Here is a 12,391-nt window from a genome sequence, read left to right on the forward strand (position 1 = left end):
AATAATAATAATAATAATAATAATAATAATAAAGGGCATTCTTGCTGCCCTGGTTCTGTTTTTCTATTGCTTATTTTGTGGGTTATATTTTTTTCTTCTTCTACAAAAAATCCCATGTTGTGGCACTGGCAATGTTTCTGATTCTTAAATAAGATTTATTCTTAATCTCTTTTTTTTTAAATTAGAAATAACAAAACACATTGTTCATATATTTTTTAAATTAAAATAAGAAATCATTAAAATGCCAAAAAAGCGTTATTATGCAATTAAAAAAACATTCTACTTATTTTGTGGCATAATACAGCATTTGTAATAATTTAGCATTTGATCAAATTTATTTTTAATACAAATTCCATTTTATAATGTGACTAACATTTCATAATATAAAAGCAATACATTTCAGTAAATTAAAAAACACATAAAAAAGACAAGTACATTTGGGGGGAAGTGAAAAATGATCTTCAACCAGTTATATGTAGAGTTACACTAGTGTATTGTTGTATTATAGTATTGTAAAATTGTAGGATAGCCATCAGAAACATTTCCACATGGTCAGTTTAATACTATTATTTTGACATAGATGGAGTATATATCAATGATTGTTATTCAGTGTTTTCATTGACATTTTATAAAAAAAATTTTAAATAATTAATGTCTGGTTGACAGTTTACAAAATACCTGAAAATTCACCAAAACAAAAACAAAAGTGAAATATGAGAAAATGCAAATATGAAGCATTTTTTAAAACTACATTTGTCGTTTAAAAAAACGTTATAAAAGTCTACATCAGCTCAGATTAAAGGTTATTTCTATGAATGGATGAAATGAAATGACAGTGTTGATTTGCTGTTCTATGTTTGTCATGAAGAATTAAAACACATCTTGTTTAAAGAATTAAACTATTTTTAACGGTAGAAAATATAATGCTTGGGTTTTGTTCAACCATCACTCTTTGATACTTGATTTGGATAAAGGAATACAGCTAAAACCTAACGTAATGAAACAGTTTCTCTGCTTCAAGATGCTCAAAGAACACCACACTTCTGTGTTTATCTTAATGGATGGAACTCATGGACGAACATCTAATGTTTTTTCTACCTTTTCTGATTCCAGCCAAGTCCATGGCTTTGAATACGATCATCTTTATTTGGCCTTTTAACACTGCAGACAATCCAGAGTTCTTGCTTGAGTTTTAGTAACAGGATAATATTAACATTAAACAATCCCACCTCCCTTTAAAGCAGGTTTATTATTAGTAAAAGAAAAAAAAATCAAACAAGGAAGAGATTTGTTGAAACTACTTTCACTTCCCAGAAGTTGGCAAATCAAAAAACTCCTGTAAAACCGGCTCCACAACTTTTTCCTTTTGTAATCTGACCCATGATAAAGTTAAGTTGATAAGTCTGACTGGCCATATATTGTATGTTTTGACTGCAGGTTTCAACTTCAAAAGCCACTCCTCCATCACCTGCTCACACTTTTTATCTTCTGCTTTTTACACGCAGACACAAAAGCTAAACTCTTGATTGATTCAACATGCAAAGCGTTTTGACAATTCTGTGCCTACATATTCTTATATCAAGTGTGGGTAAGATTTCTTTTTCTTTTTTTTTTAACATCTTTGATATGAAAAATATGAATGTAACATCCATTTTATATTGCAGGAGCTTTCTCTGGTCATTTTGTTGGCACTTGTAGCTTTAGGGAAAACAAGGTTCATAGCAATGCTGCCAGGGGAAAGTTCATCATTAACAAAAAACTTGTTTTGGAATGTGACGCAGATGAGAAAAAATGTGTTGGCTTCACAAAAACGGGAGAAACGGCAGCGGATATTCTCAACACAAATAGTGATTTTTTAGAAACAGCAAAAATAGTTCATGAGATTTGCAAATATGTACCAGAGCTCTACAAAACCATAAAGACAACAGGTAACCTTTCTTGATGTGGTTAAAGAGAAGATATTCAACAGCAAGATTTACAAATATCGTTTTTAAAACTGTCTGGGTTTTATTCTTCTTTTTTTTTAAACAATTATTTCCAGTTGAGCCCAGAGCTTGGATCCACTTAGACAAGGCTGACGATGGGAAACATCCAGCCATGCTCGTCTGCAGTGTGGCACACTTTTATCCCAAACAAATCACGGTGAGGTGGCTACGAAATGGGGAAAACGTGACGACTGGGGTGTCAAACACGGATGTCATGGCAAACGGAAACTGGCTCTACCAGATCCATTCCTATCTGGAATACATTCCAAAATATACAGACACAATCACCTGTGTGGTAGATCATGAGAGCCTGGAGCAGCCCATGTTTAAAGTCTGGGGTATGTACATTATTATTTATTGTAAAAAAACAACCATTTAAATCCTTTGTATAGTAACATTGATAAACTTTCTCTCTTTATCTTGTGTTCTTCATTGTTTTTCCACTCAAAAGATATAAACTTAGCTTGATTAATTGATCATAAAGAGATGTATCAGTTAAGGTAACCTTATTATCATTCATTAGTTATTACACATTTTTTCATGCGTTTGTGTTTCAGAGCCGATCACTGAGCCGATGAAGATCAAGTTAGCTATCGGGTCATTTGGACTCCTGGTGGGACTTGGAGTTTTTCTTGCTGGCTTGTATTATTACAAGAAAAAGCCAGGTGGGTCAAAACCTGTCATAATTATATATCAATCGACCTGATAGAGCAGAGAATTGAGCTAAAAACAGATTTTCAAAAACTCCATAAACTACTGGTACCTCACACACGGTTCAGAACCAGAGGAGAGAAATCCTTCCAGGCTGTTGCTCCTAAGCTTTGGAACGATCTTACTCTCAATCTGCGCTGGATGGAGTCTACTGACTCTTTCAAAAAACATCTTTGGACACTTTTATTCGTGCAGGCTTTTCCGTGATTTTCTGGAACTCCTTTGTTTGTCTAGGTGTTATCTTGATCTTTTAAGTATATATTTTATTGGATATTGATTAGATTTTTTAAGCACTTTGTGACCCTGATCTGGAATAGCACTCTACAAATATAAATGACTTACTTACTTACTTACTTATTGTATTTTTCTTTCTACGTTCTAGGAAGAATCTTGGTGCCATCAACGCCACAGTGAACTGGGAACAAAGCACAGAACATATATATAATTAATGTTGATTTGCTGTTCTATGTTTGTCATGAAGAATTAAAATGCATCTTGTTTAAAGAATTAAACTTTTTTAAATGGTAGAAAATATCATGCTTGGGTTTTGTTTGGGTCTTTGTTGAATTGCTGGGATCTATTTTTCCTTAATCAACTATAGTCTTATTTCAACTGTATAGTGTCTTGAGATAACTTTGTTATGATAAGACACTTTAAATAAAATTGAATTGAATTGAATTGAATTGTTCAACCATCACTCTTTGATACTTGATTTGGATAAAGGAATACAGCTAAAACCTAACGTGATGAAACAGTTTCTCTGCTTCAAGATGCTCCAAGAACACCACACTTCTGTGTTTATCTTAAAGAATGAAACTCATGGACGAACATCTAATGTTTTTTCTACCTTTTCTGATTCTAGCCAAGTCCATGGATTTGAATATGATCATCTTTATTTGGCCTTTTAACACTGCAGACAATCCAGAGTTCTTGCTTGAGTGGTATAAACAGGATAATATTAACATTAAACAATCACACCTGCCTTTAAAGCCGGTCTATTATTAGTAAAAGAAAAAAAATCAAACAAGGAAGAGATTTGTTGAAACTACAATCACTTCCCAGAAGTTGGCAAATCAAAAAACTCCTGTAAAACCTGCTCCACAACTTTTTGCTTTTGTAATCTGACCCATGATAAAGTTAAATTCATATTCATAAAAGTCTTTTTAACTTCCATGTTTATTAAAATCCAATATCAAGTAATATTCTACAAACTGACGATGTTTCTCAGCATCATGTGACTTCTGACTGGCCATACATGGTATGTTTTGTCTGCAGGTTTCAACTTCAAAAGCCACTCCTGCTTTCACCTGCTCACACCTTTTATCTTCTGCTTTTTACACGCAGACACAAAAGCTAAACTCTGATTGATTCAACATGCAAAGCGTTTTGAAAATTCTGTGCCTACATATTCTTATATCAAGTGTGGGTAAGATTTATTTTTCTTTTTTTTTAACATCTTTGATATGAAAAATATGAATGTAACATCCATTTTATATTGCAGGAGCTTTCTCTGGTCATCTTGTGTTAACTTGTAGCTTTAGGGAAAACAAGGTTCATAGCAATGCTGCCAGGGTAAAGTTCATCTTTAACAAAGAACTTGTTTTGGAATGTGACGCAGATGAGGAAAAATGTGTTGGCTTCACAAAAATGGGAGAAACGGCAGCGGATATTCTCAACAGAAATAGTGTTTTTTTAAAAAAAGCAAAAATATTTCATGAGATTTGCAAATATGTACCAGAGCTCTACAAAACCATGAAGACAACAGGTAACCTTTCTTGATGTGGTTAAAGAGAAGATATTCAACAGCAAGATTTACAAATATCGTTTTTAAAACTGTCTGGGTTTTATTCTTCTTTTTTTTAAACAATTATTTCCAGTTGAGCCCAGAGCTTGGATCCACTTAGACAAGGCTGACGATGGGAAACATCCAACCATGCTCGTCTGCAGTGTGGCACACTTTTATCCCAAACAAATCACGGTGAGGTGGCTACGAAATGGGGAAAACGTGACGACTGGGGTGTCAAACACGGATGTCATGGCAAACGGAAACTGGCTCTACCAGATCCATTCCTATCTGGAATACATTCCAAAATATACAGACACAATCACCTGTGTGGTAGATCATGAGAGCCTGGAGCAGCCCATGTTTAAAGTCTGGGGTATGTACATTATTATTTATTGTAAAAAAAACAACCATTTAAATCCTTTGTATAGTAACATTGATAAACTTTCTCTCTTTATCTTGTGTTCTTCAATGTTTTTCCACTCAAAAGATATGAACTTAGCTTGATTAATTGATCATAAAGAGATGTATCAGTTAAGGTAACCTTATTATCATTCATTAGTTACTACACATTTTTTCATGCGTTTGTGTTTCAGAGCCCATCACTGAGCCGATGAAGATCAAGTTAGCTATCGGGTCATTTGGACTCCTGGTGGGACTTGGAGTTTTTTTTGCTGGCTTGACTTATTACAAGAAAAAGCCAGGTGGGTCATAATTATATATTAATCGACCTGATAGAGCAGAGAATTGAGCTAAAAACAGATCTTCAAAAACTACATAAACTTTCAGGAAGATTGATTATTGTATTTTTCTTTCTACATTCTAGGAAGAATCTTGGTGCCATCGACGCCACAGTGAACCGGGAACAAAGCACAGAACATACAGTATATCAAATGATGGTTACTCAGTGTTTTCATTGACATTTTTGACATTTCAAAAAATAATGAATGTCTGGTAGATGGATTAAAAAAATACCTGAAAATTTTCCAAAACAACAATAAAAGTAAAATGTGAGAAAATGCGAAACTACATGTTGTTTAAAAAAACGTTTTAAAAGTCTACATCAGCTCAGATTAAAGCTTATTCCTTTGAATTGATGAAATGAAATGACAGTGTTGATTTGCTGTTCTATGTTTGTCATTAAGAAATAAAATACATCATGTTTGAGTGTTGGGGTGAGTTTGTAATTCACGTGAGTCCTTGAATGCAACTCGTGTTTTGGTGACCAATCAGAGTAGAGTTGGCGAAACTTCTTCTCAGCCAAAACAGCGCATTTTAAGTGGGCGGGGCTTAAGCGTTTTTTCTAATGTAAATATCTTTATTAAACGAGAGTTTTGTGCAAAAAGAAACGTTCTGATGAGTATAATAGAGGTCCTAGAACAATTTAAGATACACTTAAATCAGCACATTAGGTGCCCTTTAAACAATCCTACCTGCTTTTGAAGCAGGTTTATTATTAGTTAAAAAGTACAAAAGATCATACAAGGAAGAGATTTGTTGAAACTACTATCACTTCCCAAAAGTTGGCAAATCAAAAAACTCCTGTTAAACAGGCTCCACAACTTTTTGCTTTTGTAATGTGAACTAGCTGAAGGACTTCTTTGCTCGCTTTGAGGCAAACAACAGCACCCAGGCCCGGAAGATAACGCCACCTCCTGAGGACCAGGTGCTCACGCTATCCCCAGAGAGAGTGAGGCGATGCCTCAGACGCACGAACCCACGGAAAGACCAGGGTCTCGACAACATTCCTGGTCTTGTCCTGAGAGACTGTGCCGAGGAGCTCACAGATGTTGTCACCGACATCTTCAACTCCTCACTGGGACAAGCTGTTGTCCTCCACATGCCTCAAAGCCACCACCATCATCCCGGTCCCCCTCCAGCTACAACGACTACCGTCCGATCGCACTCACTCCCATCCTCATGAAACTTATATTCAGAATTATTCTGTTAACAGTCTCATATTTCATAACTTCCATGTTTATTAAAATCCAATATCAAGTAATATTCTACAAACTGACGATGGTTCTCAGCATCATGTGACTTCTGACTGGCCATACATGGTATGTTTTGTCTGCAGGTTTCAACTTCAAAAGCCACTCCTGCTTTCACCTGCTCACACCTTTTATCTTCCATCTTTACACGCAGACACAAAAGCTAAACTCTGATTGATTCAACATGCAAAGCGTTTTGACAATTATGTGCCTACATATTCTTATATCAAGTGTGGGTAAGATTTCTTTTTCTTTTTTTTTTAACATCTTTGATATGAAAAATATGAATTTAACATCCATTTTATATTGCAGGAGCTTTCTCTGGTCATTTTGTTGGCACTTGTAGCTTTAGGGAAAACAAGGTTCATAGCAATGCTGCCAGGGGAAAGTTCATCATTAACAAAGAACTTGTTTTGGAATGTGACGCAGATGAGAAAAAATGTGTTGGCTTCACAAAAACTGGAGAAACGGCAGCGGATATTCTCAACAGAAATAGTGATTTTTTAGAAACAGCAAAAATAGTTCATGAAATTTGCAAATATGTACCAGAGCTCTACAAAACCATAAAGACAACAGGTAACCTTTCTTGATGTGGTTAAAGAGAAGATATTCAACAGCAAGATTTACAAATATCGTTTTTAAAACTGTCTGGGTTTTTTTAAACAATTATTTCCAGTTGAGCCCAGAGCTTGGATCCACTTAGACAAGGCTGACGATGGGAAACATCCATCCATGCTCGTCTGCAGTGTGGCACACTTTTATCCCAAACAAATCACGGTGAGGTGGCTACGAAATGGGGAAAACGTGACGACTGGGGTGTCCAACACGGATGTCATGGCAAACGGAAACTGGCTCTACCAGATCCATTCCTATCTGGAATACATTCCAAAATATACAGACACAATCACCTGTGTGGTAGATCATGAGAGCCTGGAGCAGCCCATGTTTAAAGTCTGGGGTATGTACATTATTATCTATTGTAAAAAAAACAACCATTTAAATCCTTTGTATAGTAACATTGATAAACTTTCTCTCCTTATCTTGTGTTCTTCATTGTTTTTCCACTCAAAAGATATGAACTTAGCTTGATTAATTGATCATAAAGAGATGTATCAGTTAAGGTAACCTTATTATCATTCATTAGTTATTACACATTTTTCATGCGTTTGTGTTTCAGAGCCCATCACTGAGCCGATGAAGATCAAGTTAGCTATCGGGTCATTTGGACTCCTGGTGGGACTTGGAGTTTTTCTTGCAGGCTTGACTTATTACAACAAAAAGCCAGGTGGGTCAAAAGACGTCTTTTAATAAATGTAATAATAAAGACAAAGATCTTTATCAATTTTTTTTAACCCCCAGAAAGATCCTTATTTTTTGTTGCACTTTCCTTTATACTTTCTAGAAAGAACTTTGATACCAACCACGCCACAGTGAACCAGGAACAAAGCACAGACAAATCGAAAGAATTGTGTTCATTGTTTTGGTATTTTGGAACAATGTCCTTCTTAAATGGTTGATGGTTGTTTAAAGTCCGGAAATTTTCTTAACAATGACTTTATTGCTGATTTATTTTTAAATTTTTCTTTTTTATTAAGAGTTTCTTTTGCATTTAATTACCACAAACCACAAAACAATTGACCTACTTTTTATACTGACGCTTTGCACTATGATTGTCAATAAAACCCTCGGTTTTGTCTTGCAGATGTATATAAACGCCTTAGTTCTTTTTATTGATACGAAAAAATACTTAAAACCGATTTTATTCATTTAAACCTGCTTTAAAGCTGTAAAAAAGGATTATGTTTTTTTTGTGTGTTTTTTTTGGAGTGGATATGTATTGTATTATCCATGTTTAATTCTTTCTTGTTAACATTTACGACGTGATTTACACATGATACAATATCTCTTATCTTTTGTTTTTTGTACATTAAACAAGATGTGGATAAAAAACATTAAAATTATAAAATCTATGACTTTTGTGGCGTTTTTAGGTCAATATTATAAATATCGTTTAGCTTGACGCAGAATCCAGCAAAAATATTCGTCTGTCTCAACAGTATTTTATAGAAGAAATGTTTACTTTTTTTTTAAGTTGTCCACTATTGTGAGCCATCTTTTTGTGGACGGTATGTTACACGTTTGATCAAGCTTGCCTGCGAGACAAAGAGCGGGTATTAAATCGCACTGCGCATGCGCTAGATGAAACGCGATGAGTCGTTTTGGATTTTACTTCATTTTCATCTTTTTGTTGATCAAAAGTCCGAGTGTTTTGCTTTTTATTTGTTTTGCTATTTTCGTTTACGTTCACTATAGGACTCGTTGAAAAAAAAAACCCAACGTTAAATTAACAGCATTTTTGTGAAGGATTCTCTCGACGTGGATCTCAGATGTTCTGTTACTAGTTTGAGTTTTTTTGTTTTATTTTTTTAATCTTTTGCATCCGGTTACTGTCGCGTCAGAGAGATATCTCGTCCTTGAAGCCTTACATTCTAATGTCGTCACGGATTAGTAGTAGATTGTGATGTTCCGGAGGTCGAGGCGCTGATCCTCCTCCTCCTCACCATCATCATCATCATCATCATCATCATCATCATCATCATCATCATCACACAGTGGATGTGACGTTCAGGAACTATCTGATAAGATGCGTTTAAAAAGAAGCCTCTCCACAGTCACTCTACTGAATACAAACCAAAAGGAAAGCTGGGGTAAGACTTTCATATTTAGTTGCGTTGATTGTATACATTTACCTCAAATGTTTATTTTTATTAGAATCAGAAACTTTTTTTTGACGTGTTGTTTTTTTGTGCTACGTTTCAGTTCACAAATCTCTCTATTTATAAAGATTTTCATTGCGATCATTCATAATTTATCATTTTATTTATCATCATTGATATTGTTTAAAAAAAACTTAAACTTTTGCTATTCAATTGTAAATACGTGTACATGTTTGTTGCCATGACAACAATGTGACCAGAGGTCCTTAAAAATATATATATATATTAAATTCTTTATTTGTTTTGAAGCATCTTTAGAATGTGTACAAGTCACAATAATATTTTTATTAGAATCAGAGTTTTTTTTTACATGTTGTAAACACAACATAGTTTTTTTTGTGCTACGTTTCAGTTCACAAATCTCTCTATTTATAAAGATTTTCATTGCGATCATTCAGAATTTAGAAATTAAAACATTGATTATCAAGGAGGTCAACTAAATACCAAATAAAACTAGAAAAGAGTGCATCTCCGGACGAAAATGCAATGTGAATGCTGAGCAGCATTCGCACAATTGGTAGTACCGGAAGTGGTAGTAGTGGAAAAAGTAAATGGATTAGTAGTAGCTGAAGTAGTAGTAGCGGAAGTAGTAGAGGAAGTAGTAGTAGTGGAAGTAGTAGTGGCATTAGAAGTAGTAGGTTACAGTGGAAGGAGTTGAAACATGAGTTGAAGAGTTTCCCCATTGAAATGAATGGGGGAAAAAAAGGGTAGAAAAAGTGGAATAAAAGAAAGAGGGGAAGAGATAAAAGAGAGGTAGAAAATAGCCTGAAAGACGGGTACGAGCTGAATTGATAAAAGTTTGAACGGTTCAAATCGGATTAAATTTGTGGAAGTAGAAGTGGCACAAAGTTTAGGTCAGAAGTAAGAGGAACTAGAAAGATTGCATTTCCGGAAGAAAATGCAGTGTGAATGCTGGCTGTAGCTGTAGCTGTGCAGTAGTAGTATTAGTAGTAGAAGTAGTAGTATTATTTGTAGTAGAAGTAGTAGTAGTATTAGTAGTAGAAGTAGTCGTGGAAGTGTAAGAGGAATTTATAGTTAAAGTAGAAGAAGTAGAATTAGTAGTAAATGGGAGAAGTAAAGTAAAAGTAGTAGTAGAATTAGTAGTAAAAGTATAAGTAGTATTAGTAGTAGAATTAATAGTGGAAGAAGTAGTAGAATTTGTCGTAAAAGTATAAGTGGTAGGTCAAACTGGAAGGAGTTGGACATGAGTTGAAGAGTTTCCCCATTGAAATGAATGGGGTAGAAGAAGAGGAATAAAAGAAAGAGTGGAAGAGATAAAAGAAAGCTAGAACATAGCCGGCATTTCGGAAACGAGCCGAATTGATAAAAGTTTGAATGGATCAAATCGGATTAAATTTGTGGCAGGAGAAGCGGCACAAAGTTTAGGTCAGAAGAAAACAGGATCTCAATTGTTTGAATGCTTCCCAGCATTCACACAATAAAAAGTTTTGTTTATTTTAGCGACTCATTTTAACACTTTTTTCTTCCGAATAATTCTGATTCCTTTCCCCCCCCTCCAGCAACCAATGGGTCTCTCACTATCACTTTGGCTGATCCAGACCGCCGCCGGCCCTCCAGCAGCCCCCTGCCCGTCGGCGTTCACCTCCCTGGCGGTCCCGACCTCTTCCCGGCTCCGGATCATCCTCGACTCCTCTCCGGCGGCGGCGGAGCAGGAGGACGACGCCCGCTCGCACTGGAGCTCGGTCCGTCGCTCGCCCCACTTCCTGGTCTCGGCCTGCAAGCGAAAAGCGACGCGCTCGCCCGCCGAGCTCAGCAGCGACGGGGTCAGGGCCGAGCGGGGGGCGGCGAGCGGGCTTCACGTCTGGGAGGTCCTGTGGGATCCTCGTCACAGAGGAAGCCACGCCGTCGTGGGGATCTCCGTCAAGAACTGTCCCCTCCAGACCTCGGGGTACACGGTGTTGGCGGGGGGTGACGAACAGTCGTGGGGCTGGGAACTCCAGAGCAATAAACTTTGGCACGAAGGTCAAGTCCGGGGTCTGTACCCGAGGAGTCGAGACGGGACCACGTTGTGTATCCCGAAGCGTGTCCTGATCGTGCTGGACGCCGACGCGGGGACTCTTGGTTACGTGGTGGACGGCTTCTTCCTTGGTGTTGCGTTCAGGGACCTGCCTCGTGGGACGGAGTTGTTCCCGGCGGTGAGCAGCGTCAGAGGAGGGGCACGGATCGAACTACGCTACTTGAACGGTGCCTCAGGTGGGCGTCACTAGATAACTGTCAATAACATGCATCAATGAATAACTTGATAACATCTTAACCTATAATAGTAAGTAAGTACATTTTATTTGTATAGCGCTTTTCCAGACCAGGGTCACAAAGCGTTTAAACAATCAAAACAATACTCAATAAAGTATATACTTAAAAGGGCAAGATAAAAACTGATAATACAACAGTAAAGTTCCAAAGGCCCCAAAGTTCCAGAAAATCAAGGAAAAGCCTGAACAAATAAAAAGGTCTTAAGATGTTTCTTGAAGGAGTCAGTAGATCATCAAACACAGAGAGAGAGGAAGATCGTTCGAAAGCTTAGGAGCAACAGTCTGGAAGGATTTCTCTTCTCTGGTCCTGAACCGTGTCCAGGAACCATCAGTAGATTCTGATCCACAGACCTCAGAGCCCGAGCTGGGGTGTAAGGCTGGATCAGATCATTGATGTAAGGAGGAGTCTGACCATGAATAGATCTGAAAGTAAGAACCAGAATTTTAAAGTTGATCCTGAAAGAAACTGGCAGCCAGTGAAGAGTTTTAAGGATCGGGGGAAATGTGAGTTCTTCTACTAGAGCGGTCAGAATTCTAATAATCTTTCTCCTCTTCACAGGTGAACCTCCTTCCTTGATGAGTTTATGCCGACTGTCCGTGCAGCAGAATATGAACCAGAATCAATTGGAAAACCTTCATCTTCCTCCTTTACTTCAGCGTTACCTGCTTAATACTCAATGATTTTTTTTTTTTTTTAAACTCTCATAGGAATAACTTTTTTTTAATTGTTTACTTCAGCATATTAAATTATTTTACAGTGTATTTATTTATTGTCAGGGTTATTAATGATAATTACAGATTATTATTCTTGTTTTAAAATGAGATGTTATTTCATTAAATGTTGAATAAAATTATCTATATACACTATGTC

At 36.5% G+C, this 12,391-nt stretch overlaps 4 protein-coding genes across 4 annotated transcripts; all 4 read left to right on the plus strand.

The window, feature by feature from the left end:
* The first annotated feature begins 1,428 nt into the window (after positions 1 to 1,428).
* LOC148062643 (rano class II histocompatibility antigen, A beta chain-like) lies at positions 1,429 to 3,228 on the plus strand. The gene is made up of 5 exons (XM_087779003.1): positions 1,429 to 1,588; positions 1,665 to 1,928; positions 2,042 to 2,323; positions 2,543 to 2,650; positions 3,079 to 3,228. The coding sequence occupies exons 1-5, from the start codon at positions 1,537 to 1,539 to the stop codon at positions 3,108 to 3,110; spliced, it is 738 nt and encodes a 245-aa protein (XP_087635129.1). The 5' UTR covers positions 1,429 to 1,536; the 3' UTR covers positions 3,111 to 3,228.
* Positions 3,229 to 3,373: 145 nt separating this feature from the next.
* On the plus strand, positions 3,374 to 5,646 carry LOC148062644 (rano class II histocompatibility antigen, A beta chain-like). The gene is made up of 5 exons (XM_087779004.1): positions 3,374 to 4,122; positions 4,198 to 4,461; positions 4,574 to 4,855; positions 5,076 to 5,183; positions 5,306 to 5,646. The coding sequence occupies exons 1-5, from the start codon at positions 4,071 to 4,073 to the stop codon at positions 5,335 to 5,337; spliced, it is 738 nt and encodes a 245-aa protein (XP_087635130.1). The 5' UTR covers positions 3,374 to 4,070; the 3' UTR covers positions 5,338 to 5,646.
* A 963-nt stretch (positions 5,647 to 6,609) lies between these two features.
* LOC148062645 (rano class II histocompatibility antigen, A beta chain-like) lies at positions 6,610 to 8,440 on the plus strand. Its single transcript, XM_087779005.1, has 5 exons — positions 6,610 to 6,706; positions 6,783 to 7,046; positions 7,147 to 7,428; positions 7,648 to 7,755; positions 7,873 to 8,440. The coding sequence occupies exons 1-5, from the start codon at positions 6,655 to 6,657 to the stop codon at positions 7,902 to 7,904; spliced, it is 738 nt and encodes a 245-aa protein (XP_087635131.1). The 5' UTR covers positions 6,610 to 6,654; the 3' UTR covers positions 7,905 to 8,440.
* A 236-nt stretch (positions 8,441 to 8,676) lies between these two features.
* LOC148062646 (SPRY domain-containing SOCS box protein 2) lies at positions 8,677 to 12,378 on the plus strand. Its single transcript, XM_087779002.1, has 3 exons — positions 8,677 to 9,178; positions 10,768 to 11,461; positions 12,080 to 12,378. Exons 2-3 carry the CDS (start codon positions 10,774 to 10,776, stop codon positions 12,199 to 12,201), a joined length of 810 nt encoding a protein of 269 aa, XP_087635128.1. The 5' UTR covers positions 8,677 to 9,178; positions 10,768 to 10,773; the 3' UTR covers positions 12,202 to 12,378.
* Positions 12,379 to 12,391: the final 13 nt, after the last annotated feature.

This window comes from Callionymus lyra, chromosome 17 (assembly GCF_982586985.1).
Source record: "Callionymus lyra chromosome 17, fCalLyr1.hap1.1, whole genome shotgun sequence".
Lineage (NCBI taxonomy): Eukaryota > Metazoa > Chordata > Actinopteri > Syngnathiformes > Callionymidae > Callionymus > Callionymus lyra.